The 17,802-nt window shown below is 38.4% G+C and overlaps 1 protein-coding gene across 1 annotated transcript; it reads right to left on the bottom strand.

Annotated features, from left to right (window-relative positions):
- Positions 1-75: 75 nt before the first annotated feature.
- On the bottom strand, positions 76-17,532 carry PJVK (pejvakin; the record flags this gene model as incomplete). The annotated part of the gene is made up of 8 exons (XM_054210426.1): positions 76-377; positions 1,760-1,864; positions 3,915-4,032; positions 4,752-4,893; positions 6,421-6,616; positions 8,780-8,954; positions 11,619-11,674; positions 17,433-17,532. Coding segments are annotated over 8 exons (1,194 nt in total), but the record flags the coding sequence as incomplete, so codon positions are not given.
- Positions 17,533-17,802: the final 270 nt, after the last annotated feature.

Genomic DNA, 17,802 nt, shown 5'->3' with positions numbered 1-17,802 from the left:
CATGATTACTAATTCTGAAAAATTTGTGGCACAGTTATGGCCGTGTCTGCGACGACAGGCACTTACCTAGCTCCGTTATTTTACTCTCTTATGCCAGAGGTCAAAACAGGGCACAGCATGCAATCGTACGTACTTCTGTCCGTTAAAAGAGCACTCCAGGCACCCATAGACTGTCTCCCTTTTAGCGCTTCCCATTCCACAAAGGACACAGGGGCCTTTGGGGATGTTGTTATTAAGTAAATTAATTCGGATATGAGACCCTTCTCTGAGATAGCTTGTAGAGAGATCAGTCATGCTCGCAGCTTTTTCATAATAATCCGTAAAAAGGTCCTCCAAGTAAGCATCAGAGTTAGCAACGATAGCCACTGCTCTTTTATCTGAAAAAAAACGCACACACAGAAAAAAAAAATAATGATTTGTCATTACATTATGAACTGTTGACAAAACAACCTGTCAATTTAATTACGGAAATAACAGCTGATTCATGAAACCATTCTAAAAATGCCATTATTTCCCATCCAAAGCCCTGGATGATGACAGTTTTTCTTCACTTCCACAGAAGACACCGACAAAAGCCAGAGCTTTTTTGTATATAATCTATATAATTATAATATTTTTAGAAATACACCAAAAAAGTAGGCATGAGGCAAGCTTTTGACAAATTGGTGCCAAATCAAATCACAGCTGTGTGCTTTCCTGTTCAACCATTTTCGTTTTTGCATTTCTAGTTTTATTTTCTAAAAAATGTGAATTTACTTTTTTTTCCCTAGTATTTGCAAAAAAACACAGCACTCCTTAAAATGTTTAAAGAATTTGGAGGACTCCACGTTGGCCTCCTAGCAGATTTCTGAGCATCCAAACACCCCAGGAAGAAATCACTTCTGGAACTACCTACCTTTTCCCTCTCTCTTCGGGGACTGATCAGTTTTAATTGGATGACAAACTTTTAGGCGGCTACAGCTACCGAGTTGTCCCACACCCACTGAGGACCGATTGCCTCAGCGTGGACTGGAGCAGCACTGAGGGCTTGGTCCATAAAAGACCTTTGATCAAGAACAGGATACAATGGAGTAAGGGCACCTATCCAGAGCAACCTTTGGAGGGATGCGTTTACTGCTCAACACTTATCTTCTCACTCAGATTTGCAGATTTCCAAAAATATTTACACCAAGGAGTGTTAAAAGTACAGGATCTTGTTCTGAAGAAAATATAGCTACATACGGTGACAGTTCTGTTGGATGTTGAGTTCACATCAGAATGAGAAAAGAGAACTTGAATGGCATCTTGCCCACGTCCCTGCCATGTGAACACAGAGCCTAAAGAGTACATTCAAATATCAAGATTTTTTTTTTTTTATATTCAAACTTAAAGAGTTTGCCCAGAAATATTATTTATAGACTATAACTTGTACTGCATAATGCTACCTGTAAATGGCAGGCATATGAAATAGGCTTAATGTTAACTGAAGTTATCTGTATAATTACTCCATAACGGTTCATCATCAGCCGTAAATTTTTATTTTAAGATCTTTCGAGATTTAAGGAACAACAATACCATAGGTTTGTTATTTGTGAAAGAGTCAGATTCCCAAATAGAAATTTTAGTAACTTTACAATCATTTCAATACACAAGAAATCAAAAGAGGGACATTTTCCATTGAAATTTTCTTCTTTAAACGTTCATCTTGCACACAAAGAAACAAAAATACACTCTTCATGCATTAACTAAGACATTTGGATATAAGCATCAAAAGTCATACTTCGATGAAACAGATTACTCTTTAACCTCCTTAATTTGGTCAGCGAAGATGATCCTGATTTCTCTTTTTCAAATCCTCCTTTTGAAATTGGAGTCACACAGAGTTCTGTAAAAATTAAGGTTTTGGAAGAACGCAATATAAAAGCAATAAATGCACAACAGAGTTTAATATGCTTTCTGATCTATAAAGCTAACCGTTACTAAATTCAGCTTTGATAATGTTTAGGGACTACGACTGTCCATGTCATATAAATGGAAGCACTGCTTCTGAAGGAGAAACATTTCTATGATGTCTTTTGAAACTAAAAATGAAAAATAATAAGCAAGGCTGTGAGTTCTGTAGTCATCTCTTCCAACATCGAGTCAACTACTGAAAATATTTTTTTTTAAATAAAAATAAGTATCACCTAAGTTTCTATCCATAACTTGAAACAAAACCTTTAAATTGGTATATGAGGATAATTAATTCCAAGAAACTGAAAAAACCCCCATGTTTTAAACTTTCTCAATTGAGAATTCGCTTTAATTATGCAAATACAACTATCAGCTTCGTTGATTATTTCACCAATAGTGACTTTAGGAAAAACGCTGTACATGTACCTACCGTTGCATAAAGGTAAAATAAAATTAAAACGTTTCCAAAACAGAAATTAACGTTGAGCATTATGGAAGTGGCTATAAAGAACTCTATTATCTCTTTTCCTTTTAATCCAGTGACTATGCCTGGTTTGGAGTATATTTAAAGTTTTTACAGCAGGGTAAAGGTATCTCACAGGTCAGTAAAAAGCTGCTTTACAACGCAGAGTACCTGTCAGGGAAGTTTTATACTGTGTATGCCAAAGGGCATGGAGCTATTTGCAACTTTTAAACCACAAAGCTGTACAGATCTGCCCAGAAAAAGATTACTTCCCTCACCAGCTCTTTTATCTTGCTGTTTGCAGAAAGGCACAATGTTATAGAGTCGAGCAATTCCTGAAACAGTTTGGTGACTCTCACGGAGCTTCCTGGATTTAAGTACATGTGAATCGGGTGGTTAAAACTTCATCTAACGTTACTCTAGTCAGTGGGGAGTTTTACATTTGATATTATCAAGTACTGGATCACATCCTAAATTGACTTCCTGATTTATTACAAACAAGATGATCAAAGATGCTCAGAGGGCTGGAGCACCTCTGCTGTGAGGACAGGCTGAGAGTTGGGGTTGTTCAGCCTGGAGAAGAGAAGGCTCCGGGGAGACCTTATAGCAGCCTTCCAGTACCTGAAGGGGGCCTACAGAAAAGATGGGGAGGGATTCTTTATCAGGGAGTGTAGCGATAGGACACAGGGCAACAACCTCAAATTCAAAGAGGGCAGGTTTAGATTGGATATCAGGAAGAAATTCTTTACTGTGAGGGTGGTGAGGCACTGGAACAGGCTGCCCAGGGAAGCTGTGGCTGCCCCATCCCTGGAGGTGTTGAAGGCCAGGCTGGATGGGGCTTTGAGCAGCCTGGTCTAGTGGGAGGTGTCCCTGCCCAGGGCAGGGGGGTGGAACTAGGTGATCTTTAAGGTCCCTTCCAACCCGGACCATTCTGTGATTCTGCGATTCTGTGAATATTGGTAACATTGAAAATGTTATAGTGCAAATAAAGTAAATAGCACAAGCACTATCCTTTCCCCAAAAGGAGGAAAACTTATAGGAGCCACGCAATTTTTTTTTATTAGTTTCCAGTAATTGTTATTATTTCCTCCTAAATATCTTCAGATATCCATATATGGTAATGATGTATCCAACTGAAAGTAAAGCCCCGACAGGCAAAAATGTTAGTTTAGAAGTTCTGCACGCTGACTTCTTTACTTGGGTCTTTTTACTTGCCTATTCTATGCAAAACTGATCAGATGGTCTCATCAGCCTGTTCCTTATGGGCTAGAAATGTAAGAAAGTGATTTTTTGTTCCACGTGACTGCGGGATTTAAAAAAAAAAAATCATAAGATCATACTTAACTTCTAAAAAAATGTTTCTGCGGCAGACTATTTTCTAGCACCTGCCTTGTGCATAAAATTAAAGCATACCATTGTATGGGATTGGGGCTTATGTATATCAAGAGGAAGAAAACTGTTTTAAAAACTCAGATCATTATAAATAATAGCAGTAATGACAGTAATTCACTTCACTTACCGAAATTACCATCCAAATGAATATAAAGTTCAAATACACTAAAAGCAATAGTTGTATGTGCAGGAAAAACGATGGCTTTGTCACGTCCTTTTGAATTCTGATCTTCAATAATGTGAAACTATAATTTAGACAAGCATCAGAGAAAAAAAGTTACAAATTGAAATGAAAAAATAAACAAAATAATATCTGAACTGTATATATTGAGAATTGTAATGCCGGAGGAAGTTTTGAAACTGAAGATCAAATTTTACAACTGAAGAATTTTATATTAACAACTTTGCATTTTAATAAAGTTTGATACAGAGATAATAACTTGAGATGCATAACTCATTGAAAATTAGGTGAATGATTTATAAATACTAGTAATGGGCAAACCTCAGAAGATTTGTAGGTTCAATTATTCAACCACGCTGAAGAGAGAGAGGGAGAGGGAGGAAGAACATAAGACAGAGAGTAAGATGTCAACCCTTGAAATAATAACAACCTGAACTTCCAAAATGTTACAGAAGATGAATATAATAATGATAGATAGGTTATACATTTATTGGAGATTCAAACTAAAAAGTAAATTCCACATTTTTGCTGAGGCTTCACCCAAAGCAATGGCTCATTGCCTAGCCATCCTTTCATGCATTTCCCATCCCCCAGCCACATAAGCCACGCTAACACAAGACCAACTTTAATTCCGTTTACATCAGTTCAATAATATTGATTTACTTCAGATATTTTTCTGAGCTTACATCAGTAAAAATGCAATAAAATCCAGCCATAAAATTATAAAAATGAGCTTTTTATGTTTGTTCATCTAAGTTACAGAACTTTGTCAAACATATTTACCCTCATTGTCTCTCCACGCATTCCAGTATGGACAGTTAACGAGCACTGCCTTGTAGTTCTAATACTTTCCATGACCACGCACAGAATTTCCATCCTACTTTTTCTTGATTGATGGACTAGACAATGGTCAAAGTTTATTTTTCTAAAATCAAGAGGGAGGCAGGAAGGAAATTCAGAGATTATTATCAATTTACAAAGCAGCTAATAGAATTAGTAATTTTAAATCAGTAAGTAAATCACTGTAACTTCTGTCTCATAGCAGTAAAACATCTGACTGAGGAGGTCCCTGAAAACTTAATATTGATTTTCAGTGTTGGGAACACTCAAAAATTCAAGGAAAGCCAGTTATGTACAAATGTTAGAGAGGATATGTGGGACATCCTAGAAAATTCCAAGCCTGTCCATCTGACGCTGTTCTTAGTGACACTAAGGAACTGTCAATACACTCTAAGTAATAATTTACTTATTTTTTAAAGTGATATAATTAATGTCAGTAAGAATTTATGGAAAATAGATGGTAAAAGCAATAGCTGTCATGCTCTACCTTTGGGCTTCTATAAACCCATGTGATGTTTTGGTTAGAAGCCTGAATGATGCCTATACAAGCTGGCTTACGCTCAGTGGATTAAAAACAGGTTAACTGATACATGTCAACTATAACTGAAAAAAACTATATCACTCAGAAACATGGAACAATCACAAAACAAGTGTTGTAGGAAAATGTCTACAGGCATTGGCTCTTAGACCTACAACACTGAATATTTTCATGAGGAGACTAGGACCTCTTTCCCCCATCCCACCCCCAATTATTAATGATAATGTTTGGAGGTTACAAATAAACCAGGAAAAGGTAGGTACAGAACAAGAGAGGTTATGGATACAAAATAAGGTGCCCCACTTGGTAAATAACTACAAGAAAGCAATATATATTTGAAAATACCATATGTCACATCATGGATAGTAAATAATTTACTGGGATGCAACACTGTAATTCACCGGGATGACACTGTGGCCAAGGGATAATCTTTGAAATATAAACTAGTGGATTACACCTAGAATTAGCCACATCAGGTTTCTATGTGTTTGACATTTGTGCTAGCAAGTTTGGTTTGAGAGTCCACAGCTCAGCAAGGATGTTGGAAAAATTGAGACTGCATTGAGAGAAGAGCCACAGAAGGCTATGAAAAATTCAAGTAGAGAAACCTGCTTTGCTTTTCAAAGAAAAGGCTGTGCAATAACCTCATAAAACCTTGAAGTACCTGCATTGGCAATAATGCATATGGCATTCTGTTCATCAGACAAAGGCAAAGAAATCCTATTTCTTAAACCTGAAGTTGGGTAATGTCATTCAAAGTAACTTCCAAATTTTCAATAGTATAGGATAACATAGATAGGGCCTTGGATGGACTCTTCCTTTCCAGATTTTCTTTTTTTTCCTGAAAGATGTGCTGTAATTCAAGCAAGAATTCATTCAGAAAAATTCTACAGTCTGTGTTACGCAGAAGGTCATGTGTCTAATCCCAGCGATCTAGCCTGAGACTCTTGGAAAATATCAGACGGCAACTGCTATTCATTGGGTAAAAATAATCAAAACCTAATCATTTCAGAGGTTCAACCTAACTGTACGAAACATAATTATAGAACCAGAAAACGAAATAAGTAATACAACCTGGCAGTAAGTTCTTTCAGCAATGTTGGTACTTCAACCTCATGTTTGGTCACTATGCCAAATGAAGCTTTAAAGGCAACAGAATCTGATCCAGCAACATCAAAACCAACATCGTTCATTATCTGATTTCCTCTTCTACCATTAAGTGAAACATCTGATTTGTCTTCATAGTTGAGCAACTGGTAAGACGAGACACCTGAGTAAAAGATAGCCGTTGTGTCACGAAAAGTCTGAACACAGTTATTTTTACCCAGCAAGAAAAGAATGAATGGTGCCATTCCTCCTGTGCTTAACCATTTTGATGTGAAATTCAGAGCTACATTGAGCACTTATTTATCGGTGTCACTACTGATGACTAGCGGTAAGAGAGCGCACAGGGCTCTGAGGGATTTCCATGCCCCTCTTGGCAGAGTTGTGCCCATGCTTCTGCACGTGACATGTCCTGGGCATGGAATGGTGATTAGGGCTGTTTCTCCATTTCCGTCCGTACCCTTATTCTCCTAAAGTGCTTTTACCTGTACGTATGCTGTTGGTATTTGTACAGACCAGACGTGGAGCGTGTTCCGGGTTTAATGACCCAGGCTCTGAAATGACTTAGCGGAGGCCACACAGAGTGTTAAAACTAGAAAGAAAATGAAAGCCACTGTGTGTAAAATAATGCTGAATTTTGTGTAAAGGCAGTACACACGAACCTAACATTTCTTCGTTTTTGCAATATGTGAATAAGACGTGACTGTGCCAGTAACACTAACTTTCCCTTTTACCTGACATGTCACAATTAGAGAGACTTACCACACTTCCCACGTGTGCCTGATGGTTCCAGGGACCATGACAGTTTATTTTGAAGGAAAACAACAGATTAATTCTGACTTACTTGAAAGTTTGCATCAATTTATTGTACAATCAAAGGGCAGATGCCAAAGCTTTTCTATAATGCTTTTTTTTACAAACTTAAATACATTTATGTTACACTGACAGGAAAATATTGGAACACATTGGTTGCCAAATTAAAATGAATAGAGCAGGTAGAACACAGGGATTAGGCATCCAAATACATTTGAGAGCCTGGGTTTTACTCTTTTTTTTTTAATCCTTTAAAGCTTTTAGGATAAACTGACATGAAGTCACCTAGTATGAATCCTGTTTGTCTTTATTTAAAACGAAAATAAAAGGCTCGTATAATTTTCATAACTCTAAAAAGATTGCAAATGCTTGTATTTGTCACATAAAAAATGAAATTCAATTACAAAGTTCTTTGCTTACATTAGAGGACAATACTTTCTGCACATGACATCTAACCTTTACAGAAAAGACTAGTAAGGTTTTGTGAGACTTTTTAATGAGATCTCATAACCTTTTTCTCAGACTTTTTAATGAGATTTTTCAATTCTTTTCAAGCTGACTTGTCCTGAATGTAAGGCTAGGAGGATTAGTGGGATTCCATTTTTTCTTCCTCATGCATGCGTCCTGGAATCACCCCTTTGTGGGGTCAACTGATATTTCTGTCTTCTTGTGCTCGTACCGGTTTGTCTCGGTAGAGTTTTAAATTAATGCAATTGTTGTACAATTAATGTGATCAATGCTTTTGTCAAAATGGACCTTTCTTTCAAAGGAAAATAAAGCAATGAAGCTGTTTCGAGAAAACACAGCATGTAGACAAGAATTACACAGACTCTTCAAAGGAGGGTAAAGGAAAACACAGGGAGTCTAGGTCAATTTTGCACCTCCTAATTCTCATGGAATCTCCTCAAAAATTTCTGATACTATATAGAGAAGGGTATTTAAACACAATTAAGCCCTTTAAATACACACAAAAAAAATTACAAATGTGGAAAAAACAGTCTTATGGAAATCCAATTACTTCAGTCAGATAGCTCTTACCAAATGCTTCTGCCCGTGCAGAGCCCAGTTCAACACCAGTGAGTACTGCCACGAGCAGATGCAGAACTGAGGCCGTTCTTACATACTTAAAAGTGAGTATACAGAGAAAGGCAAACGTTAAAACCAAATTTTAAGTAGCAATTAATCAACATACATCAATACATCTATCAGGAATCTCTTGCAGTTTGTGGAAAAACCACAAGGCTTAATTGAACGTGTTTCATATTAGTTCAGAAAATATCAAGGCTTTTTTTTTTTTTTACTCTTTTTCCAGAAAATCCTTTTCTTCCTTTTTTTTTTTACCAGTTGGACTTGTACTTTTTTCTTAAACATTTATTACATAACTAAGCAAGACAAATGTTATTACCCCTGTACTAAAGAACCATCGTACTACCTGCACAGTTTAAACTATGTCCACTGGTCTGCGTTTACTAGAAAACATGCATTTTTCCACTTTGAAGACAGACAGAAATCTTACCTGCAGAAATTTCTTTCTCCCCTTGAAGAATGTCTTTTAACGTGAAAGGTGTCGAAGCAAATTTAGATTTTTTTGACAGCAAACATTTTCTTTTCTTAATCACAAGGCTTAGAGGTTGGTATTTATCAGCTTCACTGAGACTAGGCACTGGAACTAGTCTTCCTCCATCACCGACCTGTTTAACAAAGTTTTTGGTTGCAGCAGCGAACATATTATGACATTTGTAATAATAATAATAAAACGCTCTGTATCAAGAGTAACTTCCAGTAACATCCAAGCATAACATCAAGCCCATGTTCAATTCTTTTTAGAATGTTCTTTCAAACAAATTAACATGGTGTTGTTTTTTTTAAATAAAATAAATAAAAAGCTGTCAAACTGATCAAGTTATATGTTGCTTGGAAAGAATCAACAGCATCTTAGCTACCAAGCTTCTACGGTGTATTGCTCGAGACTTCTCTCAAAGACCTTCAGTTAAGCTCTCTAATTCTGTATGATGAATAATGAATTACCAGTGTAAACTGATAGGGAAACGGTTGCCCTTTCCTTGGCAGTTTAACGCCGCTGTTTGAAAACAAAATTTACAACCTCAAAAACAGAAGACTAACTTCTGCAACCCTGAGCTTCCCGTGAGGAGTTATTGATGTATTACTGTTTGTTGTGTCCTTGCTGCAGCTGAATTCTAGTGTTTTCCCAACCACCCCCACAGCAGCGCAGATGGGCTCTGGGAGAGCGCCTGAATTACCCATCCGTGACAGCCAGTAGGTCTGCTGAGACGGTGTTGCCTTTCACCAGCGCTTCCATAACCTCCCTGTGAAAGCTCAGCTGGGGAGTAAGTGGTGTGGAGGTCTTTGGAAACACCTGGGCCGACATGTAAGGTTAGAGATGGCTGGGGGCTTTCATTATATGTTATTCTTCTCCTATGGACTCAGCTGTCTGTGGCCCAAGGGGCCAGTTTTGAGACAGGCCAGCCGCACGTATTTGGCTCAGAATACAGAGAAATTTGCTAAATCGTGAGAATTATGCAAAACAACAAAAGTAAAATTGCAGACAGAAGGGAGATTATTGACATAGGATTAAGGAACAGCTCAAGGATCCAAGAGGGAAAACACAAGTGTAAAAAGGTACAAAGTTGTAAAGGGAAAATAGAGAGTCAGCAGCCAGCACCATGGAGGATCTGTGAGGGAGGCAGCAGGAGCCAGCCCCTCCTCATGTAAACGATGACTTGATTTTCTTGCAAGACTGGTGAGATGCTAAGCCTTGTAGACGTCTTCCAGAGATTCCTTTTGCAGTTACAGCAGGTAAAACATCAGCCACGGGTTTGCAAAGCTACACTTTAATATGAATATTATCCCTGGTTGCCAGGTAAAAACTTTTCTTTAGTTTTCTTTTTTTCTGAAGTAGGGTTTTCGCATGAAAAGCATTTTAAGGACAGTTTTTATAATATGATCGCTTATTTAATAATTTAACATGTTTCAATTTAGTTCTTTCCAATACTTCCGTAACTATTTTTAGACATTCGGAGTATCAGGAAGTCCAATAAAAAGACAAAAAGAGGAGTATCTGACCTCAGCTATCTCAGATGAACGGAAAGGCTGCTGGAGCTTTCTGCGTACTCTAGAGGGTGCTGAAAAATCGAAGCTGGTTACACAGAGACCCAACGGAATCATGTGAAACGCTGCAGTTCGGTCTGACTGAAAAAATTCCTATTACACTGCCCTAGCAAAAAAAACCCTGTACATATCTGCTCAATCATAACACATTAACGGAATGTAAAAGGTTTTAAAGGGAAGGAAAAGCTAAGGAAATTCTTAAATTAAGATTGCCCATTCAGTCTTGATTTAGATTTATCCTGTATATGTCTTATAATTGTTTGACAGGATACTATTTTTTCTACAGGTTATTAAGCTCCGCTGGCACTGTTTATTCAACATGCATTTGTATCTCTCTTGCTTAGTATGTGGTCATAGATCATACTCAATCTGATCCTAGCACTAATTTTGCTAACAAATAGTTTCATTTGATATGTTTACACGGTACTCCTGTTACTCTAACACCCTATAATCCACCGTAAATGCTGCAGCAGCTCTTTGAATCATCCTCATGCCACAGGTCAGAGTGCAACTATATTAACATTGCCATGTTCACAAAAACATTCACTAATTTCACGCATCCAAGTGAAGAAACTTAAGATATTTCCCCCGCCCCTCCAGTACTGGGCACTTTTGGATTTGGCACATGAGTGTACTTACGAACTTCCATCATTTTTGCAGCCTTGGAACTCTTTAATTTTTGGCAACCAATAAATGAAAAACACGCTGTGCACACATTATGCCTGAGTCAGCACCTGAATAAAAAAAATCTTGCCTTGTCTCACCAAGTTGTGCAGATGAAAATCCTTGCTCACATGAGGGTTCAAAGCTACCTCTGGGGGGGTTCCAGGGCTGCAACCTTCCCTACCCCATAGCAAGAGCCACGTAACGACAGTGACAAGGCAACCCATCTGCCTTCGTCACGCAGGATGCTTCCTAGAAGAATAAAGGGACTTTTCTAGCCCAATATTAGCCCACCTTTATGCATTATTGGAACGAGGTCAGACTTGAACCCTCACCAGGCACCTTAAATGATAAATGAAAAAATATAACCCAAAAAATCCCCCCTACAGATTGCCTAGTATCCATCTATGATGACCTTTGTTCTTAAGTGAGCTCCCCTGAATCATATACAAACTCGTTGGTGTCAGAGACAAAATTATTCCTCCAGTTTGCCCATCTTCTCGATCATGAGAACACACTTTCTTTGCATCACCACTTCTCTCTCTAATTATATACCCTCTGACCCGCATTTGCTGATTCATCTGCAGAGCAGGTTCATCTACAGTTGGAAGGCGGGATTCTGTGCAAGGAAAAATAAGAAGTGATGTAAAGATATAATGCTCTACTTCTATGGGGTTTTTAAATTGATTTTCCTGGCCCTATCATTCCAGCTTAACTCTGCTCTCTGTTCCTAACTGCCACGCTCTCTCCTGCTTCTGTTTGAGTTGTCCGTCCCCAGCAGACTGCAGCTGTCTGTAAGTTTGCCTGAGGACATCACAAGCCGCAAGATGGGGAGCAGTTTCAAGGTAGCTTATTCAGCTCCGTGTGCTGCGATTTCTTTGCTCTATCTTCACCTGGAGCCAACAGCAAGACAGTTTACTTCATATGGCAGATGAGTTCTGTTTCTTCAGAATGGGTCTTAGCCATGGAGTAGTAGCAGAGCAGGGAACAATGAGCTTCATATAGCTGAGAATTTTGATGCCCAATACTGTATTTTTTTCTTACATCATATTGATATTAACCTGGAGATTACTTAATAGTAAAATCTGCAGTAGAGTCCTGCTTTCTGCACAACCTTTGAGGATGCCAGTTGAGGGGAGAAAAGGAGTCTTAAGTGTATCTACTGGCTGGATAAACTGAGTTGGTGTTTCACTTGAAAGGGTTAAACCCTCATAATCAGTACCAAATTATGATGGTAATTTAGTATCTTCTTAGTGTACAAAAAGGTGCTGTCAGTTACCAGACCACCTGCCTTTGAAATACATTGCATTTACCTGTAGATCTTTACAAAAGAACAAGTGCAACACCTAAAAATCAGCAAAATAAAATGCTACTGAAAAAATAACTTGCTAAATTCCGTAACTTTCCAGCAGATGGCATGAGTATTTCCCTAGAAAGCAAGGACCTGTGCAATATAGGTCTTTTTATATTTCAGGAGGCAATAAAAATAACAATTTATGGGGCCAAATATGCTGCTTTTTTTTTTTTTTCCTACTACCTAAGTGGTTTTATCAGCACCTGAGGGGTTTTGCTGTTGCAAGGTGGAGCTTGTCTAGAGATTCTCTTGTATAAGCAAAACCAGTCAGCTTAATGCCGTGACTTACATCCCCTGGGAGTTCCCGAGCATGAAGACTGTGCCACCGTCACGCTGAACTCCTGGTCTAGCAGTTTGCTGCGGTACCGGGGTCACTTGGTGTAGCGCTCACAGTGATTGCTACTCGAAAAGCATCATGGCGTTTTGAGACCATTGTGGAAAGTGAATTACAGCAAGATGAAGGTTTTCAGCAGACTTCACTTCAGCAGAGACGCTTCCATGTTGGATTTCTTTATTACATAGTCCAAGTGCAGTGAAAACTTTAAATCAGTTCACAAATGCTATTTTAATTACGCACTATAGGGGAACAATTAAATTTGCTATGGCAATATTTTCATTTTGTGTAGACTTACCTTATTAAGCTCTCGATTTGGTAAAGCCGTTAAAAAATGTAGTCACTTCTTCTGTATCTGAAACTTAATTAGTTCCTTATGGAAACCTCTCTGGGCAGCAGGATAAATAGACCATATCAAAATTAGAGAACGCAGAAATTCAAGGAGGCAACTCATCAGAAGCCTAGTCCTAAAACATTTTAAGTTCCCCAAATTTAAAGCGTGTTTTACTTCTTGTGGAGCCAGATCCTTTTGAATCACTATTATCTGTAGTCTCGAGAGAAAGAAATTAATAAGAAGCTTCTAGAGGTAAGTATTTTAATGGACTTTTATGTTTTATTTATATGGGACTTTCATGTGGGAACAGTTTCTTCACCAATTAGAATGGATTTGAAAAAAAAATTCAAAAAGGTGCAGGAGCCACTCCTGTCCTTTGCTATACAGATATCCAAAACATACCATTGGGCTGTTCTAAATTATTTTCAAGGTCACTTTTAGCAGTCCGTTTGGAAGACACACACACACACACTCACCATTACTATGTTTCTGTACAATACTCCAGGTTTACAGCTCAAGTAAACTCTGTTGGAACCTCCTCCTGTTCTCTGCCACAGAAGAGACTGTGATAATACATATTCATAGTCTGCGCTACAATACACGTAAAAGGTAGATTTCCTGCCAGGAGGTGCTATATTATGTGACACTTGTCCAGCAATCAAAGTATTAAAAGCTGCACTGCACTGTGAGCGTTACATCCATGAAAGGCTACAAGATGTGGAGTTCAACTGGTTTCTCTGTGCCTTTCGGTTGACATCAGCCCCCTTTCACCTTTATACAAGCAACATCTGTTCACTTGATGAAAAGGGAATGTGTTGCACAGTTGGCTCCTTTGTGCCACTTCACTGCCTCCTCGCTAGAGCCACGTTAATGATGAAAAGGAAACACAAAAGAGATTAAGGAGCATACGTTCTGGTGAGTTTTATACGCTCTTCCACAGACTTACCCTTCAGGTTTTAGACCTTTGTTTACGGATGTGCAGACTACTTAATCTATGTTTCATGTGTCCATCTTCAAATAATACGATATTGAATGACTATCACTGGGTAAAGTATATTTTGCTTCTTTGTAATTGCCCTAATGTTATTGGCAGTATTTTTGATGGGCAGATGGATGCGTTAGCTGTGACGCATTTACTAATAAAAGAAATGCAAAAGTAGTATGCCAGAGAGCGATTTGCAGAGATGGTATGTTTGCATTTAAACCTGCTACCTATGAGAAGTGGGCACATCTTTCATCCAAAAGAAGTGGTCATTTGTTACATAAACATTACTGTATACAATTAAGCTACTTCCATCATCTAGCACTATTAGCTTGTGAAGACAAATCTGGAAATAATCGAGCCAGTGTGATCTAAAGCAGGTCTAACACCGCCTTTCCTTTGGAGGATGCTGCCCGAATGGCTAAATCCCTTTTTCCAGTATCTGTGCGGGCTGTGTCTGTGTTAGAGGACAACTCTGTGGGCTTGCGCACCCACCTGTATGAGCATGCAGAACTGGAGCTGCTGCTGCGCCACCATGTCTGAAGAAAGATTACAAAACTAAGGATTTGTCTACTGTGATATAATTCATGTTGTCCATGCTAATCTGTCTGATGGGCACTGGCAGAGTTATCTCTATGCGACACTTCCTTTGGTAGCAGACATATCTTGTTCCTTGCTTCTTTTCCTTACGCGTTTATCTGAGCAGCAGGCTTGAACTGGATTTATTCTTGGCATTGCCACTAGCTCTCCTGTGATACTGGGCAATTAACCTCGGTCTGTGAAACTACTGTGTGTGGCTGGGGTAACAGATCACCTCCCAGCGCAGGATACTGCAAGAACTGACTAGTATTATAAAATACTCTCAGACCTTTGGCTACAGAGTATTTATAAGCAGACAAAATGAACTAGGTGTTTGTAGGGCACGCAAGAATTCAGTATCCTCTTTCATAATCACCTCTATGCTTATTCAGGCTGTTCCTTTTCATGCTCAGAGAATACTTCTTCATCTAGTTTCCTAATTTATCTTTTTTTTCACACGTGTAGGCATAAAATAAGAAGACGCTTGAGCGGCTTCCAGATACTAAACGTTTTAACAGACAGGTGACATAAAAAAATTCTTACCATCAAACACAAAAAGCAGCCTGACTAACACTGTTGTGCTAGGTTGGCTGATGAGCATTTCAGTGAAATCAACTCTTGAACCAGAACTGAAGAATGGATGTGCCCTTGTGCTGTATCACCTCAATTTTTTTTGACTGCTAAATGTAATACCAGGCCCTCAAAAACAGCCTACTTAAAGAGGAACTTAAAAGATAATCTACACCTCAAATTTTATCAGTTAAAAAAAATAACACGATGTCCTTATTAGAACTTGTAGTCCACTTGCAGTCCGACAAGTGTAACCTTTCGGAAATGCTTAATTATACTTTTTTCCTCCACTGACTTGTCAAAAAACCTGCTCAAGAAACCAGTAGTCATGAAATTTGACCCCATAATAAGTTCTGTTTCTTTGCTGAAGGAAACCGAGCCAGACTGTCATCAGTGAGAAAAACAACTACATATTTGATTTTGTTTTGCAACTTTTTTATGTGATTACAAATGTAATCTTTGGACAAGAGGAAACGGCCTCAAGTTGCACCGGAGAGCTTTAGACTGAATATTAGAAAAACTTTTTACACTGAAAGGGTTATTAAGCACTGGAATAGGCTGCGCAGGGAAGTGGTTGAGGCACCATCCCTGGAGGTATTTAAAAGCCAGGCAGACACAGTGCTTAGAGATAGGGTTTAGTGATGGTTTTTGTCAGAGTTGGGTTGATGGTTGGACTGGATGATCTGAAAGGTCCCTTCCAACCGAGGCAATTCTATGATTCTAATCACAGGTTAAAAAGTCTTCACACCAGATTCATGTCTGTAACATGCGTTTATGCATACTTTGTTAAGTTGTTCTGAGTTCTTTTTTTTTTTTTTTTAATAGGCACTTGGGATACAGATATGGGATATACAACCTAGCCAGTCGCCTAATAGTTACATCTTAGACACAGCTTTCAGAAACAAAAACCACAGTCTAAATATAAGACATGGTATTTACTGACCTTGAGTAAAATTAGACTCACCACTTGGTCAAATGGTCAAAATAGAGTACCTCCTCAGCTCAGCACAGTACCTCATTCATTTTGAATGGTGTTTCAGCTTAGTTTCTTTTAATCTGATTTCATAACGATTACTTACTTGAAAAATAATTTTGCATATTCAGGTGCAGGAACATTCAATATTGCATACTTGTGGGTTTTAACATTTAGACCAACTTAAATATTTAATAAGCTCATAAGGACTTGTGTGGCTTGATACATTGGCTGGGCAAAAATGCTGTGTATCATCACATCAGAACAGATTTTTGTACCGGCAGTGAAACTTGGAACAGCTTTCTGTGGGCAACTCCTTTCGCTGAGTCAGGATGAAATCTTGTCAATAGCTTCCCACTCTGCCTCCCTTCACCACACCGCAGTGCCTACATGTTTGTGGTTAAGAAGAAGTATCATCTGTCTCTTGGTTAGATTAAATTTAAATATAAAATTTACTTCCACACTTAAGTAATGGTCTTTATGCTAAATTAGATGTCAGATTGGCAGTGCTGCCTCAGAGGCCTCTTGCACTCTAATCTATTCCCAAAGGTTTGTTGTGTTGTTTTTTTTTAAATCAGTTAAGTAATGACGTGTAGCTTTTTGCACTTCACTTATGCACAGTAATTTTGCTGAGCCACAGTCACCAAAAAGCGTTAGATGTGTATTGCAAAGCATTCAGAGGCAACTACACAGACGTGAAACCAGAGCTGAATTTCACCTGTAGAATCGTTTAACAGGGAATAAGCTCCCAGTGTACAACCTGGCTCAGAGCATCGGTTTGGACGAGATCAGATGTGTATTCTGACAGAAGAAAACACATTGCCATTCATGAAAAAAGTGTTCTCCCTTCCTTTGCTGTTGCTTCCACTCAGGCAGCATTCCAGACTGTTTGAACGCTTGTTCTTTCTACGATGCCAAGAAACAACACAAACCAAATTCTTGTTTTCTATTATGTTTTCATTTTAAACAGAATGTAATTGATTTAAGGGCTGAACAACTGACAAGAACACATAATGGAAAAATCCCACATACTGTTATTTTTCCAAGATGCCAGAAGCGGTAGGTGTCAAGTAATTTTTTTTTCATTTTTTTCCCCTCTCCACACCTCTTTTTTCAATTCTATTAGAGAACATCAGGAACCATTTTCCCTACACCCTCTCACAAAACTTGAGAAACATACTGCAAGCTCCCTTTAATCACAAAGCGCAAGCTGAAGTGAAAAAAAAAAAAAAAAAAGCAGAAGGCGCTTACCAGCTGTAGCATGAAGATAAAACCAGGAACTGCCAAAAAGAAAATTATCTTCTTTGAGACTGCAGTTGGTAGCTCCTGCCAGACTTAAAGGAACTGCACAGAGAATCACATGGGAAAAGTTTTACAAAAATAATCCTGCAGTGGAAAAAGGTTAGAAAGGAACAGGATGATGCTAGTGAGAAGCCACTGGTTCAGTGCTATAGCTGCCACTATCACCCACCTCTCCAAAATCAATCTGTACAGTATATATTAAGAATTTTACAATTAACAGTCAATTCACTTAACTAGATACAAACAGCTCCTACAAGGACCATATTCTAAAGTGCTTCTTATGTTAATAAATCAGAACACAGATGACAGCAGTTTAAAC

This window comes from Rissa tridactyla, chromosome 7 (assembly GCF_028500815.1).
Source record: "Rissa tridactyla isolate bRisTri1 chromosome 7, bRisTri1.patW.cur.20221130, whole genome shotgun sequence".
Classification (NCBI taxonomy): domain Eukaryota; kingdom Metazoa; phylum Chordata; class Aves; order Charadriiformes; family Laridae; genus Rissa; species Rissa tridactyla.
This window is presented reverse-complemented; position numbering and strand designations above follow the sequence as displayed.